We start from the raw sequence: 24,247 nt of genomic DNA, 5'->3' as shown, positions 1-24,247 counted from the left end.
TTACCACCACCTGGCGTCCTGGAACATGGTGTGGCGTATCAAGGGGGTGGAATGTAGCCAAACAAAATCCCCCTGCTTCACTCCATCTTGCCCCTCTTCGGTGCTTCAGAGCACACAGCGCAAAGAAACAGCACAGTCGTGGAATGTTTTGAGAGCACAAATGCGCTAATCTCAAACACTGTCTGCTGGTGCCTCACAAACACAGATGTGCTATGTCAGCTTAACCCTGGAGTGAAAAGTACTGATAAGGGGGCTAGCGGTCTAGCCGACAGCCTCGGGGCTTCAAGCTGCCCTTGGCTGGTATTAATAATTGATACGCCCACACTTTTGTCCCAGAAGGGGAATTTTAGTGCCCATGTAAAAGTTTGCCCCGTTTCTATAAATTTAGTTATCTCTGTCTTACAAGTGTAACTGCCTCGTAAGCACTGGTGTCACAAAAACGAACCAGTACAATTGGTACGTTATAGATAAGAAAAACTATACGTGCCCCAAGGGGGTATAAAGAGCAGCCTACTCTCACCATATTTATTCTTCCCAAGGAATTCAGTAAACAATGTTGGCTACGCCGAAGTCAAAGAACACAGGGGTAAAAATTATACCTACAATGTTTTTTGTGTGCACGTTTAATAGTAAAATCTCTTTAGGCTAAGGCGTCTGGTCCTCAAATGGGTAACTTTCTCTAATTAACATGTCATTTGTATCATCCTTCTATAGTAGCTAAGCAAATAGAGCAATAACAGCGTAACCATTAAAATTTTATCTAACTTTTCCTGCAACTGTAACCATTAAAACTTTATATAATTCTGTAACCATTAAACTTTTCATTTCTGCTTTGTAATAAATAGTAACCATGTTTAAGCTTCAGCCTAACTCCTTCTGGTTGTTGTAACTCAGCCGAACACAAACAAAAAACCTAAGCCAGTTTGGCTATATTCAGCCTGGTCAGTGGTAAGGTGCAGTAAAGGCTGAGCGCTAAGTCGTGCTGCCTCCACGGAGCAAACTCTTGGGGCACTTGTCAGCCTCCCTAGCTGCCCATTGCAAAGAAACAGTCTGTCCTAGCAATCAAAATCTCTCATGAAGTAATCTCTCTGCACCAACCCTTGGGGGCACCCGTCAGCCACACTGGCTGCCCATTGCAAAAAAACAGTCTGTCCTAGCTTTTAAAGTCTCGGGTGGATCTCTGGGGCATCCGTCAGTCAGTTTTGGCTGCCCGCTGCAAAAAAACAAGCAGTCCTAGCAGTTAAAAACTTGAATGTAATAACACATACACCACTCATTACCCGGCCATCGGCTAACATGGTCCTAAAACAGACCCCTGTGGGACCCCACTTGTTATACTTTTCCATGGGCTGCTCATGCTCCCCACTCAGGATTCATAAGAACATAAGAACGGCCATACTGGGTCAGGCCAAAGGTCCATCTAGCCCAGTATCCTGTCTGCCGACAGTAGCCAATGCCAGGTGCCCCAGATGAGGTGAACCGAAGACAATGATCAAGCGATTTGTCTTCTGCCATCCATCTCCCGCCTTCGACAAAAGGTTAGTCACCATACCTTACCCCTTGCTAATAGCCATCTCTGGACCTAACCTCCAAATATTTATCAAACTCGTTTTTAAACTCTGTTAGAGTCCTGGCCTTCACGGTGTCTTCTGGTGAGTAGTTCCACAGGTTGATTGTGCGCTGTGTGAGCTGGGTAAGCTCTGTCCATCCACACTGAAAGCACACTGAGGAACCTTTAATGTTCACCGGCAGAATCATCATAAACCAAATAATATGCAACTCATTGGCATGCTTTAGAAATCATACTGTCATAGGTCGCATTACCCAACTCTGTAGGCAACCCCCTAAAATTGTATTTAAGATGAATTTATCACCAGATAAACCCCCTTTGGGGGTTGGTTTCCTGGTTGTTGAGCCCTTATACATGAGCCCCCACCCCACCCTGCAGAGTTGAACTGGTTCATCATCTGAGTTACTCTGCAGGGAGGTGGTTACCCCAACTTTGTGCCTTCGGTGGGAGAAGACCAGCGCTTCTGGTCCAGGAGGACGGTGGTTGGGAGAGTGGGAAGGCAGGCATCAGTGACTTGATCAGCACACCTGTGGGGACAACCCCAAGGGAATTTCTGTGATTCAGCCTATCCCATGTTGAATGCACAATTTAGTAAAGTTGTACGAGATAGTTCAGCCTACATTTAAGTCATTGGGTTTGTCTGCACTGCGCTTCTCTGTCTCAAGTTAATTGATTGCCAATTAAATGGAAGTAGCTAAGTTTTTAGAGGCTTTTTGTTCTGGGTTTCAAACATTTGTATTTTACCCAAGGTTAAGCCATAGCAATACATTAATTTGAGGTACAAACTTCTAGTGTACAGCTTCCCATTTAGACTTGGCACATCTCCTAAGATCAGATTCTAAATTGGCAGGTGTTTTCAACCTGGATGTGTATTTACTGTGAAGTGTTTTAGTTTATGTTTTGGATTACCAGAAGTTTTATGTTCACTGGAAAGGCTGAACTGTTCAGAAGTTGGTTAAACTCTAAAAGGTATTACATAAAGTCTAAAAGGTATTACAGTGCATCCTCTCCAAGGCATTGTTGCTGAAAGCCAACATACTGGCTTGTTCTTGTCAGGCTGTTACAAAATATGTTTATTGTAAGGTTTAATTAAGTTGAAGATTGAGTTATAGTAATCTTATACAGGCATTAGAGCCTTGGAATAAGGGTGTACTGTTTGCTGCAAATGAGAAGTGAGGTAGTTTCAAAACAGTGGGGGAGAAGGCAGCATATACAGTGTCACTTAAAATGCATTCAGATGGATTCTAACCTTATTGCACTGACTATTGCAAAGAGCATGTGATAGGCTTAGTGCTGTGTTTTATCTATCTATTATTTCGTCTCTGTTTTTCTCAGAATAAACAGAATAGCTGTGGACTTCTCCAAGTTTTGTAATTGACAGCAAGTGAAGTTCCTGATTAATAGTTTAGGGATTAGTTTTCTCTCTGTTCTTCTAGGAGTCAGTATCCCCAACTGAAAAAAACCCTCAATGCTTCACAAGGACAGAAACTCTATTCCACTGGTCCAACAAATCGAATACAATTGTGCCACTATGCAAGAAACATCAACCAAATGTTCCATTCAGAAACCTTACATAATCATAGCTGGTTTGAGTGTCCTGCAGTTTTGAGCTTTCCTCTTTTGATTATCACATGATCTGAAAGAAGGCATAGTTTTTCAGGTAGCAAGTCTCGCAATAAGTTCTCACAATAAAGCAATTCAGTGCAACTCTTTCATTAGTTTGAACAGTATCTGCAGAGTTCTCTTCATTTGTTTCTTTGCTAAAAGAAGCTATTTCAATTTAACCAACTTCCTAGGTTAACTGATCAAGGAATTACAAGCAGCGTATCATTTTGTTTTGATAAAGGAGTTTATTACAATGGGCTCTAGCTCCTCTTAAATGACCTTGTTTATCTTTTCTGAGTCATAGAGGTTTTATTACTCAAAGCTTAGTAAAATTCCATACAAACTGATTTTTTTGGAAAAGGGTTTTCTTTTACCTTTTTGTGTGAATTCCTTACCCCAAAACATTCACAGAGCCCATCTGAAGTTATATCAACCAAATGTAAGTCTACTCCTCCATCTCTTCCCCTCATGTAACACCAAGGAGTAATGTTGATGAGTATGTGGGGCTCAGTCCCTAGGAGATGGTAGGAGTGCTATCTGCCCTTTTGTTGAAGGGATGGGCCTACCTTTTCTTACAGAATTTCACGTTTTAATTTGGCTCCTATTTGAACCTTGCATGCTTTACTGTGTCCAAAGGGCAACTATAGCCTGTTAGGAAAGAGTTGTGTGTGTTTTTATTAATTTTTGCCATCTTCACTTGGCAAAGAGATAACAACTTTTGCTCTTGGGTATAGATTCCACTATAGTCATCTTTTGTGCCTTTGTTACAGCTAGACTGACTTATTGTAGAATGCTCTGCAATAGAACTGGGAGATCATTTAAGAACTTCAGTCAGAGGGGAACATGGCTGTCTATCCACTTAAGAGAGTTTTGTACATGTGCTTCACAGACTGCATTTTCTTCCATCTGGTTGCTGGGAATATTTTGACCTACAAGTGCCCATTAAGGTTTGGAAACTACTTTTCTCCTTAAGAGTTGAAGTCATCTGGGGCATTTGAGATGATAATTCCTGGCTTTCAAGTCTCAGGTTCACTGGCAGACATTACCAGTTCAGTGTCCTGATCTCTGAAACATGCTTCATCCCTATTGATAGTATAGATTCCGAGTTTGCCTACCTTTTAAGGCACACTGCAATGCACTGTGTTCATTTATGACAGGGAGGGGGAACCTGTTATGGTCAGGGTATTTTGAACCCACAGAAGAATCAGTTGGGAGCTACACACAAGTAAAAAGCAACAAAACACCCCCTTCACTCACCTGCTTCCCAAGTGAGAAGCAAAATAACCCCACCTCATTCACGCGCAACTAGGGGCACCAGGGACTGCCCCATTCTGGCCAGCCAGTGCTTGTGCTCCAGCCCTGTGGTGGCAGCTAAAGCACGTGGCCTGCAGCATGGAGACTTCCCATGGGCTGGATCAAATTAAGCAGAGGCTACATCTGGCTCCTAGCCAGAGGTTCCCCACCCTTGACTTATGGTTTGCCTACATAGGGAGATTGACCAGCATTTCTGTTGCAGAATTATGCTGAAGAACAGTAATTGTTCTGAAATAAAGACCCTTTTATTGAAGAATAGAGCACCCACATGAGGGAGTTCTAATGGCATATCCATAACAAAATAATTATGTCATTATAGCTGTGCTTGTCAATTTCCTCATGTAAGCCTATTCTAAGGGGAGGAGTTCATCTGAGAAGAGTACTATGACTGGCAGGTATGTCTAAATCTGCATACATATTCTAGATTGTTTGTCTGGGTACCTAGATCTCTTTGCAAGGTTTGGTATGTATATTTGAAAAATAAATAAGTGTATTGATAACTAGTTGTGACTGGAGTGTTTCTGATGTTTTTATTATTGCTTTTTATTCCAGGAATGCACACCAGAGAAACTGGAATCAAAAAAGAAGATTTTTGGTCAGTTGGACCTCATTGTCAATAATGATGTTATCCTAAGCAGCTCAACTTCCACGCTTTTGCCTACTAAGTTGTTCACTGGTCTTAAACATGTGAAGCAGTGCATTGTGTCACATCCTGTAAGTACTCCACCAGACTCTCCTTGTGTTTACTCCTACATGTTTAATCTGAGTTTTAATACCATGGTCGTCTCCTGCAGGCTACTCAGCGCTTCTGAAAGAAGCCCAGAGTGCTCAAGGGGTAAGGCTGAGCACTCAGGACCTGACTTTCAGAAGTATAGTGGGCTTACAACTCCAGCTGAAGTCAGCAAGAAAGTCAGGTGCCTGAGAATCAGGCCCCTTATTTTCTCAGGATCTATATAGAAAGACTTCTGCATAACAAGGAAAGGTGCTTGAGTGGTCAGGCACTAGTCTAGAATCTTGGGCAAGTCACTCAGTCTCTCTGTGTCTCAGTTCACCCTTTATAAAGTGGGGATAATGGTACTTTCCTAATTGTTGGAGCATGGGGTGCTATGAAAAGAAGGGCTGTAGAAGTACCTTAGGTAGACAGTCTGGAGAATGGTGCACATTGCTCGACAATGTCTGCACTGAGATGAGCACAGCTGAGTAGAAGTTGATGTGATTACAATTGCTGTAACTTGTGGTGGTAGCATTGGTGCTTTATTGTAATCCAGTGAGAGCAAATGCTATGTATATTGGCCATTTATAACATTTTGGGTGCTCATTCCAAACAATATTTTGCATGCACGACAGCCATGCTTATGACAATTTGAGAGCAGGGCATGAGAACCGGTCACTGATAGAAATATGCCCATGCAGCCTTTGAACTGTTTGCTGAAACTCACCTGGGCACCAGTTGTCCTGTGGCTTCATGGACTGCTGGAAAGGAACATGGGCACCATTTCCAGCCATCTATAGGACTTTTTTTGGAATTCTAAGGCCTAAAAGACCTCTTTATGTAATTATTCTGTAATGTTTGCATAATAAAGTTTTTGACTGTGTTGAGAAATGCTGTTTGGGAAAGGGATGTGACTGGGAGAGGTGTTTCCTCTGTTAAGTAAATGTATATAGTTTTTGGAGGAACTCTGTCTTGTAGCTTTCTTGGCATAGTATTTTATGTGATATTCCGTAACACACCCAGAGTGTGGTATTGGTGCAGGTGAATATTTATTTTAAGTAAAGTAAATGAATCTTGAAAGGAAGTTGTGTAGACTGCTTGGGAGCGTATTTGACCTGTGACAACAGCAAAATTACCGCAGAAAATCTTTCCGTTGAGAATCTCCCTTGAAAAGAAGTATGTTATTTATAATCAGCATCTGCATAACAAACAGTTTTGGAAATGAGGACTGAATCAATGATTAAATTGAATTGGCATGCAGAACACTGATAATGTTGGAGTGGACTCATGGTTGGTGTAACTCCACTGGCAAAGGAGTTACAACTGTGGTGGATTTGGCACCGTGGGCCTGGTTTTCTGATAAGTTGAGGGCATGCCATTCTTGTCAGCTGGCTTTGTGAGTGCTCTGTACTTCTGAAAATCAAGCCCATCCTGCTTATTGGAAAAAGCCCATGCTGTTATGAACTTATTCATGCTGCCAGAGGCTTTATATTTCAGTGGTTTAATGTAACAGTATTTTTTGTTCATCCTTTTCAAGGTAAATCCTCCCTATTATGTGCCATTGGTGGAACTGGTTCCCCATCCAGAAACAGAGCCTTCTACAGTGAATAAAACCCATGCTCTGATGGAGAAGGTCGGACAGTCACCTGTCAGATTAACCAAAGAGATAGATGGATTTGTTCTGAACCGTCTTCAGTATGCAGTTATTAGTGAGGCATGGAGGCTTGTGGGTGTAAGTGTAACTTCATTTTCTTAACATACAAGTTGCATAGGCACAACAAGCAAATCGTATTGTAATATTTAAATTTCTTTTAATTTTCTGTCTTCCTTAGTAAACATCCAGCCACTTAAATTACCTGATCATTAAGACAGGGATGTAAATTTTACAAACATTAGAGATTTTGATGTTATTAAATACTTAAGACAGAAAAAGAAAAGCTAAGAGAAAGCAGAATGAGAAACACTAGAGCTGTTCCAAAATATTGTCATTTTCAGGATAATCTGAAGAGCAAAGTTAAAAGGTCAGAAACCACAATACTGATTTTTCAGGTTGTTCCTTTTCATTTCCTGATGCTTTTGCAGTGGTGTTTGCATATTTTTTGCACTCAGTGAAAGGGTATTGAAAATAATATTTTAAATAGGAATCTATTTACCTTTCAGGAATTCCTGTCGCAGGTAGCTATTTAATACTGGTATTTGAAGACAGATTTCTCCACCTCCTGTCCATTCAGACTTTTAGCTCATAATCATCTGTTTGTGACATTGCAACTTTTCCCACAGCTACATGTTCTGTGCGACGAAGTATGACCTCTGAGCAGGCTGAGATGCATAGTGTGCCCACTGATCCTGTGGGAGATTAAATTATGTTTTCAGCAGGGTCAGTTTTTTCTCTTGAAAAAGTTCTGATTTCTAAAGTTGCTTAAAATTACAAAGTACAGGAATCTTGAGTTTGAAAGTCATTATATTTAGGGTAATAATAACTAGATGTTTGCCTGCCACACATCCTGATGGATCCCAAAGATCTCTGCAAATTTTATGTTTGTATTTCATTTCACCCATAACTCTCTTCAAATTCCCACAGGAACAGTGTCTAGCAGTTTTTAGATTAGGAAGTGAATCAGAAGGCTGCATTCAGTTTATGCTATGTTGGGTATTATTTTAAGTTCAAATAGTGAACAAAATGGATCTTAAAGCTCTGAAGTGTATGATCTTTAAATGTTTTACTTAAAGAAAGTGTAATAATGCCGAGATTCTACTTGTCATGAATTATGGTATGCGTTCCCCTCGGATACTTTAGTTTAAGTTGCCCTCAGTTTGTGTTAAGTGGAAAAATAAGACAATTACGCTGTCTCAAATCAAAAGAGATTGAAATGCAGTGCAGTGTTTCAATCCCTGATAGTTCAACCTCCAAGAACAGAACACTCATCCACAAGTGTCAGGTTGTGCTCAAGGTTCTATGGATAAAAATTCACTGAGCCATTTTGGAATGTTTGGTTCATGCATTTCTTACGTTCTAAAAGAATTTGAAGAATTTGTCTTCAAACTCAATTTCGTTATCAAGCCCTAAGGCCAAACTATCAGCTTTTACTTGCTTTTACTCCAATGGGTAACTTGCTCAAGTGAGGCTGAGGTTTGGAAAGTTAAAGACCTTACTACTGGAATTTGTTAATTAGGCTTTATTTTTCTAGTTTCACTTTTGTTTGCTATTATACTTGCTATAATTTCTGCATTTCAATCAGACCCCACTACCTTTGTCTAGTTCTCCTCTGTATAGAGATGCTTGTATTACTGATGTCCACACAGTTAATAAACACTGTAGATTAATAAGTGCTTGGGTACCATGGTGATATATGCCTTTCCATATCTAAGACACAGACAAATCCCCTCCCACCAAAAACCTGAATACCCGCAAATGCCTTGCCTTTACTTGATTCTCCAGCATTTTTATGTGTGGGGAAGGTGCACTGTGGACCTTTAAATAGATATTGAAAAGTCCTTTGTCTTGTCTCTTATGATTAATGGATGGATCTGTTTTATTTATACTTTATCAGTTCCCATTCAGCAGTCTATTAATAAGTGTTTTGAGAAGGAATTTGAACAGAGGAAATGGGGCCTGCATGGCAAATGAAACTGAGGATGTTATTACAAGTGGAGAGGAGAAGTTGGAGAAATCCCAGAGGTTCTAGAGGATGCAAAGAGGACATGAAGCACAACTGTGTGACATAAAGCCTGAATGGTAGAGCTGTACAAGAAGAAATGTAGGAAAAACAGTGGTATGTAGAGTCTTGAAGATGAGGGGTTGGTGTTTCAGGAATGACTATGGAAAGTAAGTAGACCCTATGAAGAGAGTCCGGGGCTGCATCTACACTAGCCCCTTCTTTTTGGAAGGGGCATAGTAATGAGTGAGGTTGGAAGATGCTAATGAGGCACTGCCATGAATATGCAGCATCTCATTAGCATATTGCCAGCCACGGCAATTCGAAAGTGCTGCTTTCGAATCATGCGCTGCCTGTGTAGACAGGGGCCTTTCTAAAGGCCCCCCCCACAGTCTTTGAAAGCCCCTTATTCCTATTTGGTTTTAGGCATAAAGGGCTTTCGAAGTCCAGGGGGTCTTTTCAAAAGGCCCTCGTTTCCACAGGCGGTGTGCGATTCGAAAGTGGCACTTTCGAATTGCTGCGGCTGCCGTTATGCTAATGAGACACTATATATTCATGGCAGCATCTCATTAGCATCTTCTGGCCTCGCTCTTTACTGTGCCCCTTTCGAAAAGATGGGGCTAGTGTAGACGTAGCCCAGAGGAAGAGGATGTGCTCAGAGAGGCAGGAGAGCATTTGGCTCCCTCAGGGACTGTGCTTTAGTGGACTTTCCTCCATAGTTTGAACTTTTGATCAAAAATGTAGAGTCCACAGTTCTGAGCTATTGTTATTCCAGGTGCTTCCAACAGCTCTTGGAAAATTAAGGAATTCCTTCCCCTACATAGAGCAGTTTAGTGTTTCCAGTAACATAAACATTGCATCAAAGCCCTGGATTTGGTTAGTACTGAATACTCCCAACTTAAGATCATTTTAATGATACACAATTTTAAAGTATTCTCTCTCTCTCTCTCTGGAGGATGCTAGATTCTGAACACTTTTACTTTTGAAATCATGGTACGCTCATCCCTCGTTAAACGAGTACTTTACTAATGAGTATTCGCTCAAGCGAGGGGCACATTTACTTACCCTAGTTCACTCTATGAGCGAACTCCCCCGTCTAATACAAGGCTAATCTCCTCCTTGCGGCTCTAGCCTGACCCCTGCTCCGCAGCCCCAACCTGCGGCAGCTTGACCCCCGCCCCACCTTCCCTGGCTGGCCCTGCAGCAGCTTGACCCTGCTGCCAGTCCCAAGGCAGCCTGCCACCCTGCCCCCTGCCAGCCCCATGGAAGCCTGACCCATCCCCACCAGCCCCATAGCAGACTGACTGCGCCCTGCAGACTGGCACTGCGGCAGTCTTACCCCACGGCAGCCTGACGCACCGCCCCCCACCACTGGCCCCACAGACTGGCCCTGCAGCAGTCTGAACCCCCTTTCCCCCCGCCAGACCACACACCCAACATTCAGCAGCCTGAACTCCCCACCCACCCCACAGACCCAACCAGCCACCAGCTTTTAACCCTCCCTCCCACTCATGGCCCCAAAGTGCCCCCAGCCTTTAACCTTTTCTAACCCCCAAACCCAAGGTTCACTTGCCTTTCAAAAGCAGTACCACCTGCTGCCACTCCTTCCCCAAGCACTAGGAACCAATCAGAGACTTTTACGTGTATTGTAATGAGAATTTAGTGTCTCTCTTATGAGTTTTCGCCTATGAGCACAAAGTTGGGAACCTGTTGTGCTCGTAGAGCGAGGGTTGAGTGTACAGTTGCTCTGATAGTTTGATAAAGCTCTCTTGTATATATTTACCATCTGTGAACGGGTTTCCTTGTTTCATGATCTCTTGAGATGCCACAAAACTAGCCACAGTTATGCTATTTGGTGATTTCCCCCACTTGCTCTGCTTTGCATAGCAGCTCCTCCATGTCAAAAGTAATTTTTTTTTTGTTTGAGAAAACATTTCTTGAAGTTGCATTTTTTGTTGGTGGTGAATTTCTCATTGTAAATGAGGCAGAAAGGGAACCCAACTGAAACTGATATAAATGCAAAGGGATTGGGTCAATTCAGTTTGAAATTCTGTTTTCATCTTCAGTTTTCCTCTTTCTTTGAAGCCATTCAAACCCCACTTTAGTTATGCCAATTTTACTTCACATTTAGGTTAAGTGTTTTTTCTTAAAATGTGTGTTGCCATTCACAGCAGAAGTGCCACAAACTTCCTTTTCCTTTTCAAAATCAAGGCTTTATTAGCAACACATTTGAAACACAGCTACAGTATCCTATCCCACAATACATTGCACATATTAAAGGGGGAGTTATTCAACATTTCAAGATCACATGTTCGCTATTTCATAGAATCTTAGAACACTAGAACTGGAAGGCACCTCAAGAGGTCATCGAGTTCAGTTCCCTGCCCTCTCAGCAGGATCAAACACCATCTAGACCAGGCGTGTCCAACCCGCGGCCCGCGGGCCACATGCGGCCCTGGACAGCTAGTAATGCAGCCCCACAAGATCGTAAACTTTTAACATTATTATGTGATTTATATACATTAACTATATTATATATTTTACATGCGGCCCAAGACAATTCCTCTTCACTCAGTGTGGCCCAGGCAAGCCAAAAGGTTGGACACCCATGATCTAGAACATCCCCGTTAGGTGTCTGTCTAACCTGTTCTTAAATATCTCCAGTGATGGAGATTCCACAACCTCCCTAGGTAATTTATTCCAATGTTTAACCACCCTGACAGTTAGGAACTTTTTCCTAATGTCTAATCTAAACCTCCCTTGCTGCAGTTTAAGCCCATTGCTCCTTGTCCTATCCTCAGATGCCAAGGAGAACAATTTTTCTCCCTCCTCCTTGTAACCCTCTTTGAGGTACTTGAAAACTGCTATCATGTCCCCTCTGTCTTCTCTTTTCTAAACTAAACAAGCCCAGTTCTTTCAGTCTTCCCTCATGGCTCATGTTGTCTAGATCTTTAATTATTCTTGTTGTTCTTCTTTGGCCCTTCTCCAATTTCTGCATATCTTTCTTGAAATGTGGTGCCCAGAACGGGACACAATACTCCAGTGGAGGCCTAATGAGTTCTGAGTAGAATGGAAGAATGACTTCTCGTGTCTTGTTAATGCAGCCCAGAATGGTGTTTGCTTTTTTTGCAACAGCATCACTCTGTTGACTCATATTTAGCTTGTGGTCCACTATGCCCCCTAAATCACTTTGCACAGTACTCCTTCCTAGACAGTCACTTCCCATTCTATATGTATGAAACTGATTGTTTCTTCCTAAGTGGAGTATTTTGCATTTGTCTTTATTAAACTTCATCCTGTTTACCTCAGCCCATTTCTTCAGTTTCTCCCGATCATTTTGAATTATGAGCTTATCCTTCAAAGCAGTTGCAACCCCTCCCAGGTTGGTATCATCTGCAAACTGAATGAGCATACTCTCTATGCCAATATCTACATTGTTGATGGAGATATTAAATAGAACCAGTCCCAAAAAGGGAACTCCACTTATGTCCTTCCAGCATGACTGGGAACCATTAATAATTACTCTCTCTGAGAACATTCATCCAGCCTGTTTGCACCAACGTAATATTGACCCTATTTAAGTTGGATTTGCGTACCTAAAATCTACATACCGCATCCACCACTTCTCCCTTTTCCACAAGACTTGTTATCGTGTCCAAAAGAGCTATCAGATTAGTCTGGCATGATTTGTTCTTTACAAATCCATGCTGGCTGTTACCTACTATCTTGTTTCCTCCAGGTGTTTGCAAATGAATTCATTTGTTATTTGTTCCATTATCTTTCCCAGCACAGAAGTTAAACTGACTGCTTTGTAGTTTCCTGGGTTGTCTTTTTTTCCCTTTTTACAGATGGACATTACATTTGCCATTCTCCAGTCTTCTGGAATCTGTTCCGACTTCCAGGACTTTTCAAAGATAATAGCTAAAGGCTCAGAAACCTGCTCTCTTAGCTTCTTAAGTATTCCAGGATGCATTTCATCAGAGCCTGGTGACTTGTAGACATCTGACTTTTCTAAGTAATTTTCAACTTGTTCTTTTTGTGTTATATCCTCTAAACCTGCCCCCTGTTCACTAGTATGCATTATGTTAGGCATTTCTGCATCAGCCTCATTGGTGAAGAGCGAAACAAAGAAGTCATTAAGCACCTCTGCTATTTCCAAGTTTCCTGATATTGTTTCTCCCTCTTCACTTAATAGCGAGCCTACCCTGTCCTTAGTCTTCCTTTTGCTTTTAGTATATTTATAGCGTGACTTCTTGTTACACTTTAGGTCTCTAGCTAGCTTGAGGTCGTTCTGTACCTTGGCCTTTCAGATCTTGCCCCTGCATATATGTATTGTTTGCTTTTATTCATCTTTTGTAATTTCTCCGAATTTCCACTTTTTACATGACCCTTTTTTGATTTTGAGATAAGAGATATTTAGATATGAGTTGTTCATTGATGGGCTTCTAGACATTCACCATTTATCAAAAATAATCACAAGTGGGTTTTTTTTGTTTGTTTTTGTTCTTTAAACTTTGCAGTCATAGTGTTGGGAACCACAAAGAAGTCCTTAAAGATCCTCATCCAGCTTTGGAGCTGCAGGTTGCAGACCCCTGGGTATGGTGGTTAAAGCCATATAGTGTATAACCTTGTAACCAACCAGGCTTGGGTTCCCCAGAAACGAGGCTGCACCCAGAAGGCGAGTGCTATATTTCGTTTATTGAAAGAGCGTGACACCCACGACGGGAGCCCTGGAGATGCCGCAGTCACCAGTTGGGGAAAACCCAATGCATCGGAGCTTCGCTCGGGAAGAGGCTCTGTAACAGGCCTCCTAACACTAGCTGATAAAGCTGAACTCATTAACATAAGATTGCCTAAAATTGCCTATGCATTCCTTATCACTATTTCTTGTGGTCTACTGCCAGCGTAGCCTTGAAGTCTTGGCAAGCAAGCCTTGTTTACAATTGTTGCCGTGGCAGGGTTAGTTGTTTTGCAGCTTTTCACCTTGCACAGACTGGTCTGTTTGGAATTCTCCTGAGGATTCACAGAGGGGTCGGACTGCACTCTTGACCGTTACAGTCTTCTCGCACCCTACAAACCTCAACCAGAGAAATGGTGCAGCAAGAGGCATCAGGGACCAGAGTTGGAGCCCTGTGAGATATCCCCCACCTCCACTGGTAGAGAAAAAAGATCCATAGTAAGAGACACTGAAGGGACAGCACAGATCAGAGAAGAGCTGGAGAGGACAGTATTGCAACAGCAGAAGGAGAATAAAATTTAAATAGGATGTGATTAGTGGGGTCACAAGCAACTTAAAGGCCAAGGATGGAGCAAAGGTCCTGCAGTATAACCAGGAAGAAGTCATTAACAACTGTGGTGAAAGCGGTATCTAACTAAGGTGCTGATGCTGTTGCCTATAAAGTCAATGACAACAGGTGGCAGAGTTACCACTACTTCCTGGTGAACAAGTGTTTCAGTCTAGATCAGTGTTTCCCAAATGGTGTTCTCCAGAACCCTGGGATTCTGCAAGTGAAAATAAGGGTTCCACAAGAAAATTCCTCTGTGGTTCCATGCCCTGTCACTATTGAAACAGTAGAGCTAAATTTTATTGGTTTAATGGCTGGCAGGGTGGTGGGAAGGATCCGTCTGTTAAACCAACTGATTTAGTATGATTATTTTGACAGCAGGGCAGGGAGCTGCAGAGAGCCCCTCGCTTCCCCCGCTACCTGAGCAGCGACACCTCTCCAGTGGGCCTGGCTCAGCTCACCCCCCCAGCAGTGGAACAGCTCCACCAGCCTTCCTTCCACTGGCCACATGTGGAACTTGGTGTAGGCTCCTCAGGCAGTGCCATGGATGGATTAGTCCCAGGGGCTAGTTTGGGGCTGAAAGGGGTTAAGTCTGAGGTTGTGGGAGGTGTATTGAGGCTGAGGGGGTGGTGCGGGGGGGGAGGTGCAGGAGGGTTGTGGGATGGGGGTAAAGCTTGGGGGCCTACGGGGATAGTGCCTGGGAATTTGGCACTACAAACCTCTTTCGAGTTTAAAAGGCTTCCATGGCCAAATAAAATCAGGAAACACTGCTCTAGCTCAATTTTCTTTAAGACCATTTGCATAAGAGCTGGCAGGCTTACTATTGGCTTCCTGGGAAATAGGAAGAGAATGCCTTCAGCAAGGTTGAGTTCTGCACACAAGCATAGTGCATCAGGAGTCTTTCTCCTTTCCTTTCTTCCAGTAGGCACCAACACTTGGGGAAAGCACTTTGTTGACTGTTACTTTTGTTCTTTTTCTTGAGAAGATGAATCATTCCACCAACTAACATACTCTTTAAACAGGAGCCAAAACGTTCCCAAGGGAATTAGTTTAGCAGGTTCATTACTTGATTCTCTTCATAGTAATAGAGAGGTAGCTGTGTTAGTCTGTATTCTAACAAAACAGATCAACAGAAACAGATCACTTTAAGGACTATCAAAATTATGTATTCGGTGATGAACTTTTGTGGGGCAGGAAGTGATGAAGTGGGTCTGTCCCACGAAAGCTCATCACCGAATAAATAATTTTGTTAGTCTTTAAAGTGCTGTGTTTCTGCTGTTTTGTTTGGATTGTCTTTAATCTCTGAAGAAGTGATAAAGCTAAGAAAACAAAGGCTTTGTTTATGGAGGTCTGCATGGTAGCAGAGAAGCAAATGTTTTACTTTGAACAACAGAGTCCACTACAGTGAGATCAGGATTACAAAAGTCAAACTTGGGCTGTGTCTACACTCTGAGATAAATTTGATTATTTAATAAATGTGAATATTTAGCCTCAATATTATGAATTCAAATAAAGTATCCACAGAGCTTCTTGAAATTTGACCCACCTTTTTTCCATGTCAGATCTCTGCATCCCCATTGCTCTGTGCATGTTTGACAGTGTGAGCACTGCATTGTGGGTTCCTATCCCACAGTGTCTTATCCTTGGTTGCTTATGGGTGTTTTATGTTGGAATCCCAGAATTCACTGCTTCACTAACTTCATGAAAAAAGAACTTGAGATCACGCCATTTCCTGCTGCAGCATTCCAGCACAAGCATGGATCTACGAACACTCCAACTCATAGCACAGATCATTTCGGCAACCACAGTGGCTGTCGTGCAATTTGTCCTTCAGTTCCAAAGCTCAGTGATGCTAGGCTATCCTACTCATGCTGCTGCTTCTGCTGCTGAGCATGGTTTGGAAGAGCAACTCTCCCAATTGTGGTCCAAGAACTCAGAGCTGGTGGCTGCTATGAATGCTCTGCTGACAGTGAAGCAGCAGTTTTGGACTTGTGAAACCAGCACACACTGGTGGGACCACATCTTTTTGGAGACCTGGGACAACCAGCAGAACTTTTGCATGCACAAGTCCACCTTTATGGAACTTTGTGATGTGCTGGCGCCTGCCCTGAAGCACAGCAACACCAAAATGAGGCAGGCTTTAACGGTTCGGAAGCGAGTGGCAATCACACTGTGGAAGCTTGCAACCCCAGACAGTTACCGGTCAGTGGCCAATCACTGGGCAGATCTACAGTGGGGTGTATCATGATGGAGGTGACCCAAGTGATCTGTTGGCATCTCCTCAGGAAGACTGTGACCCAAGGAGATATACAGGCCGCAGTGGATGGCTTTACTGCCCAGGGCTTTCCTAACTGCGGTGGGGCAGTAGATGACATGCACATCCTCATCATGGCCCAAGCCCACCTGGCCTCAGAGTATATTAGTCAAAAGGGGTATTTCTCCATGGTCATGCAGGGCTTGGTAGATCACAAAGGTCATTTTACCGACATCAAGGTTGACTGGTCAGGGAGGGTTCACAATGCACACATGTTCTGAAATTCGGGACTTGTCCTGAAAGCTCCTGAATGAGACCCTTTTCCCTGAACGGAGAAATCAAGATTGGTGACGTGGAGATACCCATTGTTATATTGGGCGACCCTGCTTACCCTCTGCTTCTCAGCCTGATTAAACCCTACGCAGGAGCCTTGGACCCCCACAAGGAGAACTTTAATCACAGACTGAGCAGGTGCAGAATTGTGGTGGAATGTGCCTTTGGATGTTTAAAAGCAGGGTTCAGATGTTTACTGATGCATTTGGATGTTTCTGAAGCTAATGTCCCCACCGTTATTACATCATGTGCTATTTTGCACAACATATGTGAATTGAGGCAGGAGACTTCCCCGTCTATCTGGAATTCTGAAGCAGAGGCCACCTGCACTGACATCCAGTAGCCACCAAGCTCAGGCTGCAGCAATAAGGGGTGCTTTAACTGACTGATCTGGTACCTATGTATGTCTCTGCCATAATGCCAATAAATCATACCGTGCTGTAATGAATGAATGCTTTTAGTTGGTGGGAGGAGGTTAAGTTGCAGTAAGAAGAATGCATGTAACTTCAGTGGCACTCCCTTGTCCCCCCCCCCGCCCCGCCTGGTTCTCTCAGCCGCATGTTTGCTGTGGACCAGGGAGTATCAGTGGGCAGCTGTGCCTTCAGTGGCACTGCCCCCCCACCTGCCATTTTGATTGGTGTTTTTTCCCTGCCCCACACACTCCTGTAGGACAAGAAATCACACCACGCTCAAAGGAATGATTTTATTTTGGAGGAGGAGAGGTTTAAATGGCTGGGAAAAGAAGTGTTCTCAAGGGTATTTGAATAGCCTTTTGCAGTGGCCTTTGAGGCTGGAGCAGCAGGGTAGCTTTGCCCTCACTCCCCACGCCTGGGGACTGTGATGACAGTGGGTGGGATGGGTGACCTCTCATCAGGAGACTCCAGCCAGCAGTTATCAGCTGCTGCCCTGCTGGGTTGGGAGTGTCTCTGCAGCTGCAGCAGGGAGCACAGGACGTCTGCTCAGTAATGGTCATTATGAGCTTTGCCGCGACCTCAGTCTGCTTTGCTGCAACCTCAGCATGCTTTACTGCAGCCTCACTCATCTTTAATGGTTGCTGCTGCTGGAGGTCAAGCATTCTCTCGTTAAACTGTACTTGACTCTGACATCACTCAGCTGTACTGTGACACCACTGAGCAGTGTCCTTTGTCAGATTCGTGTGCTCTGCCTCAGTCTTTTCCATATGCTGCAGGATCAGATCTTGTTTTCATTTCTTCCATCTTCTGCTTTGCTCTGGAACGTTGGGCACTGGTCTGGAAAATGAAGGTCAAAATTAAGATACAATTCATATCATGTGCTTTGGGTCTTTCTGTCTCATGGGTCTTTCTGTGTACTGTCACAGAAGTATACTTTTGAAGGACACATGATTATTCAGGATGGGACAGTAAGTGTGCATTTCACAATACCTCACTTGCCACAACTTCCCCAGCATCTTGCTTTGTGGACATGGTAACCTATAAGCCATTGTTCTCTTTTGTGGGGGAATGGGAAGGTCTGCACAGCAGGGCAAGCTGCCAGGTGTCCTAGCCAGTTGTCCTGTGACAGTGGAAAATGGACGGCTGTGTGTGGGGTTTCGATGCACAATAAAAGTAATGTAAAGAAAACAAAATAATCCCAAGACAGGCTGGATGTAAAGGGGCATGGAAGGGGAAAAGCACAGCAGAGGAATCCCCCATGGGGGGTAGTGGATTCCTGAAAACAAATGGTGCTTAGAAAGGGACATGGGAAGGGAAATGCCCAGCAGAACCCAGCAGCCACATAGCTGTGGGGAGTCCTGCAAAAGAAAAGCTGGGGAAAGGGGACATGGGAGAGGAAGTGCCCAGCAGCTGTGTGGTGCGGGGGGAGTACTGAAAAATGAAAAGAAATGCTGGTTGGAAGGGAACATGGAGGGGGAACCCCTGCAGAGCCTGCAAACCACACTGTGGGGTGCGGAAAGGAGCACCCGCCGGCTGCTGCAGGCAAATGTAATGGGGGCAGGAAGCATGTATTCTCTTGCTTCTGCAGGTTGCCAAAGAAGACTAAAACTAACATATATGAAGAAAGAGCAGCTACTCCTGCTGTGTGACCAAAAGCTCGGAAAATTTGCTAAAGTGCTGTGTGGTGCCATGACACCAGATTGCAATCTGGTTGCCTGGCGTGGCAAGTGTGCTACCATAGAAGCTGTAACAAGTCAGGCCTGCCCAAGAACCTCATGAAAAACTTACAAGAATACCTGGATGAGGCCTTTGAGGAGATCTCCAAAAAGGAGAAGCTCTCCGTCCCAAGAAACATTAACACACTGTTCTGTTGGGCACAGAACCACAGCTAGTGAACTTACACCTATATACAACCCTATAGCTATACCCACCCCCAACTCGCTTCTCGTGTGCAGAATAAATACTTAACCAAACTGCTTGGTCCAGGGGGCTCATGGACTGGCGTGGAGGGCAATGCCGTGGAGGGGACCGGTTCCAGGTCTAGGGTGAAGAGCTCTGGGCTTTCTGGAACAGCTTCCTCTGTCTCCTGCTCATTGCTCCTTTCCTTCTCTTCGTTGCCCTCTTCCTCCGGGCCACCCTGCTCCTCCGGGCTCACCCCAAACCCAATATAAGGGCCTCCACAAGTGTCATAATTCAGTCCGGGATCCATGGTGGGGTTGTTCCCCATAAGCATGTGCAGCTGTTGAAATAGCAGCAGGTCCGTGGGGCTGTCCCTGACTGCTGAGTGCCTTCCTGGACTTTAGGATAGGCCTGCCAGAATTCTTTTACCTTCACTTGGCACTGGTTAGAGTCCCGGGAGTAACCTCGGGCGGTCATCTCATGCACCATCTGATCATAGATTGCAGCGTTTCTCTTGGCCACCTGAAGTTTCTTCATCACTGGTTGGTCACCCCAAATGGGAATAAGCTCAAGAATCTCCTGGTGGGTCCAAGCTGGGGCTTTCTTGCAAGCCTGAGTAGTGCTAGTCAGATCACTACCCTAACTGCTCTTGATTGCAGTATAGGGCTACCAATAATTGCTTCCGATGTGGTGTGATGGCTACTGATGTGGTGTGATGCGATGGGCAAATGGATTTTTTCATAATGGGTGCCTTTTTTATTTGCAAGGCTGGGCTGCTAAATTCCAATTCAAATTTTAATTCAAATTCAGTCAAAACCTCGCAGCCACACTTGGAGTGTGTCATAATCACAGGGGTTAGCCAACAGCCTGGGAGTAAAAGGGTTAAGCTCCTTAGCCAGATGGGGTTGGCCTATGGGAATGTAGGTAAAAATTAAATTTTTTGGCTCCTCCCTTTTCTGTCCTCTGTTGCTTCTTCTTCTTTCCAGCCATAAGGGAGACAAACACAAAATATCTCCCTCCAAAAACAGGCCCTCCAATCCTCTGTAAGTAGGGTAAAGTTTAGATAAATCCGTTAGGCTTTATTGTTTTATGGTTTGGGAAGTGGGATCTGATGTCTGTGCACTTTTTAAAAATGTTCTTTTACTCTCCTTGTAACTCAGTTCTAGGCCCATGGTGGAGACTCCCCATGTGTTTTACTTTGTAACTCTTCCATCTAGTCATAAGGCTTGCGACACAAATATTGTTGTAATAATAAAGGTTCTCTCTTTTTCTTTTTGTTAACCTGGTATTGGTTAATGTTTGTGTCTTAGTTTTTTACTTTTGGGGCTAAAATTTCCCAAGTAGTCTCTCCCTGGTTTCCTTATTATTACTTGGGTGGTGGCAGCAAATTTTATCCCCAAAATCTAAGTTTTTTAGAATTTTGGGGAAAAAGTTTATACGAAAACCTGGTAGATCAGGTTTTGGAGGTACTTTTGCTGGCCCCCACTTCTGCATTTGTCTTGCTAAAGTGGGAAAAAAGCCATAACAGAGGGTCACCACGTAGCTTTGTGGGATGCATACAGGACACTTATGGAGGCTAATAAATTTGAATTAAGGAAGTGGCGCTTCCACACTAGCCTTGATTCGAGATTTTAAATTTGAATTTGATCGTATACCCATCCCGTAATATTGATATCTGTAATTGATATTATTGCTCAATAACGGTTAGCGGTATTAAGTGTGAACACAGTCACGTTTTAATATCAAGCTACCAAATGGAAATTTGATTTTATCTTGTAGTGTGGACGCAGCCTTTGAGCCCCTTCAAAATGACATGATGAGCCCTGTAGTGAAGACTGATGCTTTATAAAATCAACCTAACTCCCTTAAATCCAAATTAATCTTCTAGTGTAGGCCAGGCCTCAGTTTATCATGTGATTCTAAACTTGTCTTGAGATGAAGGATGATGTTGTGGTTGAAACACTAGGCTAAGACTCTGAAGACTTGTGTTGGGTTTGCACCTGTGATACAGCCTTCCTTTGTGACCTTGGGCAAGTCACTTAATTTTGTTTTCATTCCCTAGCTATAAAATGGAGATCACACTTCTTCCTCCACCACTGAGTGTCTTGTCCGATTAGACTTCACATTCTTCTGGGACTGTTCTTAGCTGGGGTCTCTATGCATTACTGTAAGACAAATAGTTGTATGAACTTTTCCTTGTAGGGTGGTGCTAACAAGCCACTTGAATGAGCTGAGTACTCATTCTCTAACACAGGTGAACAAAGCACACGTGTGCTTGTGTGTGAGAGAGAGAGAGAGAGAGAGAGAGAGAAAAATTCCTCTGTGGCTCCCTGCCCTGACACAATTGAAACAGTAGAACTAATTTTCGTTGGTTTAATGGCTGGCAGGGTGGTGGGAAGAATCTGTCTGTTAAACCAAATGAATTTAGTTCCATTATTTTGACAGCAGGGCAGGGAGCCACAGAGAGCCCCTCGCTTGCCCCACTACCTGAGCAGCCATACCTCTCTGGTGGGCATGGCCCAGCTCACACCCCCCCAGCAGCAGAAAAGCTCCACCAACCTTTCTTTCACTGGGCACACGTGGCACTTGGCATAGGTTCCCCAGGCAGTGCCCTGGATGGGTTAGTCCCAGGGGTCAGTTTGGGGCTGAGAGGGGTTAAGTCTGGGGTTGTGGGGGGTGGGTGTTTGAGGCTGACAGGGGTTGAGCCGGGATGCGGGGGGTGGGTTTGTGGGATGGAAGTAAAGCTTGGGGGCTGAGGAGGATAGAGCCTAGGTATTTGGCTCCACAAAATTGTTTTGAGTTTAAAAGCCTTCTGTGGCCAAATAAAATTGGGAAACATTGCTCTAGCTCAAGTCTCTGTAGCTCACAAGAGGGCACGAGACTGGATTTGATGACCTCCTAAGGTTTCTTCAAACTCTATGAGATGTGTGTCTCCATGGCCGTGTCTGCATGAGCCCCAAACTTCGAAATGGCAACGCAAATGGCCATTTTGAAGTTTACTAATGAAGCGCTGAAATGCATATTCAGCGCTTCATTAGCATGCAGGCGGCCACGGCACTTCGAAATTGACGCGGCTCGCTGCCGCGTGGCTCGTCCCAACAGGGCTCCTTTTCAAAAGGACCCCGCCTACTTCGATGTCCCCTTATTCCCATGAGCTGATAAGGGAATAAGTGCTCCGCCAGCAGGCTTACCACTGGCTTCTTGGGAAATGGGGAGAATGCCTTCAGGAAGGTTGAGTTCCACAGCCAAGCACAGTGCATCAGGAGTCTTTCTCCTTTCTTCCAGTAGACACCAACACTTGTGCAAAGCACCTTGTCGACTGTTACTTTTGTTCTTTTTCTTTAGAAGATGACTCACTCTACCAACAAACACTCTCTTTAAATGGGAGCTGGAACATTCCCCAGGGAATTAGTTTATCAGGTTCATTACTTGATTGTCTTTATAGTAACAGAGAGGTAGCCCTGTTAGTCTGTATTCTAACAAAACAAAACATCAGAAATCTAGCACTTTAAAGAATAACAAAATGATTTTATACAATCATGAGCTTTTGTGGGACAGGAAGTGATGAAGTGGGTCTGTCCCATGAATGCTCATCACCAAATAAATCATTTTGATAGTCTTTAAAGTGTTGTGTGTCTGCTGTTTTGTTTTTATTGTCTTTAATCTTTGAAGTGGTAAAGCTAAGAAAACAAAGACTTTGTTTTATGGAGCTCTGCTTGGTAGCAGAGAAGTAAATGTTTTAGTTTGAACAAGAGAGTCCACTACAGTAAAATCAGGTTTACAAAAGTCAACCTCTGAACCCCTTAAAATCAACCTAATGAGCCCTGTAGCCCCTGCCCCCCCCAATTCCTAAATGGTCCCCTCAAGGGCTGGGCTCACAACCCTGGGTTTAGCAGGCCAATGATCAAACCACTGAGCTATCCTTCTTTCCTTCCTTCCTTACCTCCTGCCTCTCTGTCAGGTGTGCAAGAAGATGGGCTGATACTGAGATCTTTTAAAGGGCTCCTGTTAAAGCTGTGGTGATGAAATCTCTGTTTCTTTGTACACTGTGGGGTTTTGGGGGATAAATGGTAGAGAATAAAGGGGGAAAAGGAACTTTATTCAAAAGTTCTGCTGCAGCATATGGCTTTTGATATAATAATCTCCTGATCAAAGGGTCTTTCAGTGATACCACGCTCAACAATACTGTCTCCTTTGCACCCTCCCTTTTGAGAAAACCATACAGTGATGAAAATGTATTGAACTTTGTATTGGCACATGTAGTAAAATAAATAATAGCAGATGGTCTGACAAGTTAGTGAATGTGCTTCCGCAAATACTGTGTATCCTCAGAGATCTCACTGTTACTCTCCTCAGTTTTATTTTAGGAAAACTTAATAACATTTTTAAAATATTTCTCTGGATGTTGGGGGGAGGCTTTGTGTAGATTGCAACTCCCAGTCAGATCTGGATCACTGTCATGCAGTCCATCTTTTTAGCCAGGTAGTTTAGTGGCTCCAGATGGAACAGAACAGACTTTTCCCTAGCTGCTGCTACTGGAATGGGGGTGGTTCTGTCTTCCTTCCCACTATAAGGAATAGAGGGTTCAGCGTGTTAATTTTCTGATTGTAAAATGTCCCTTGCAGTGTTGGCTAGTATTCCAATCCCACCAATGACAGTACAACCTACCTGGTCCAGCTGGATGACATTACCTGCAGCTTAAGCATCTCTTGAAAAACATTTTTGGTCCTGATGTGCTGGAAGGACCCGAGACTATTATGCTTATAAGAAGCACACAGGATCTTTTTAGAGGGACAAGGCAAGAATGCCGCGTTTATTGAGAATACAGTACCATTATATTATATGCATCTTGTGGTTGCTTATAGGTACCAATGGTTGCTCACTCTAATCCATCGGCCAGATGGATTAGCGGTGAGTGTGGAGCAAGGTTCTGTTGATCTGAATCAATGCTCTGATGTTAACAAGACAAGAAGAGGAACCCAGCTCTGTTGTGGTGCACATGTCTCTTATAGCTTTTAGTCCATAGTTCTGGTTCTGTCCCACTGCCCCAGGCATGATGAGTCACCTGTCAATGGCAGATGGGTTTGATCCTTTCCCACTGCCCAGGTTACTGTGCGACTCATCACCTACAGATGGGATTTAATCTTCCTCTTTGGGCGGGTCACTGCTGTAGAGTCCAACTCTCATTGTTCTTTAGCCACCAAGT

At 43.7% G+C, this 24,247-nt stretch overlaps 1 protein-coding gene across 1 annotated transcript in view; it reads left to right on the top strand.

Annotated features, from left to right (window-relative positions):
- CRYL1 (crystallin lambda 1) overlaps positions 1-24,247 on the top strand; it is an 88,547-nt gene that overhangs the window by 39,489 nt on the left and 24,811 nt on the right. The window contains exons 4-5 of the mRNA XM_074985257.1: positions 5,042-5,203; positions 6,739-6,933. Of these exons, the coding sequence (XP_074841358.1) occupies positions 5,042-5,203; positions 6,739-6,933 (357 nt within the window). The remainder of the gene's footprint in view (positions 1-5,041; positions 5,204-6,738; positions 6,934-24,247) is intronic.

This window comes from Carettochelys insculpta, chromosome 1 (genome assembly GCF_033958435.1).
Source record: "Carettochelys insculpta isolate YL-2023 chromosome 1, ASM3395843v1, whole genome shotgun sequence".
Classification (NCBI taxonomy): Eukaryota; Metazoa; Chordata; order Testudines; family Carettochelyidae; genus Carettochelys; species Carettochelys insculpta.
The sequence above is the reverse complement of the archived record's forward strand: the minus strand, read 5'-3'. Positions and strand labels throughout refer to the sequence as shown.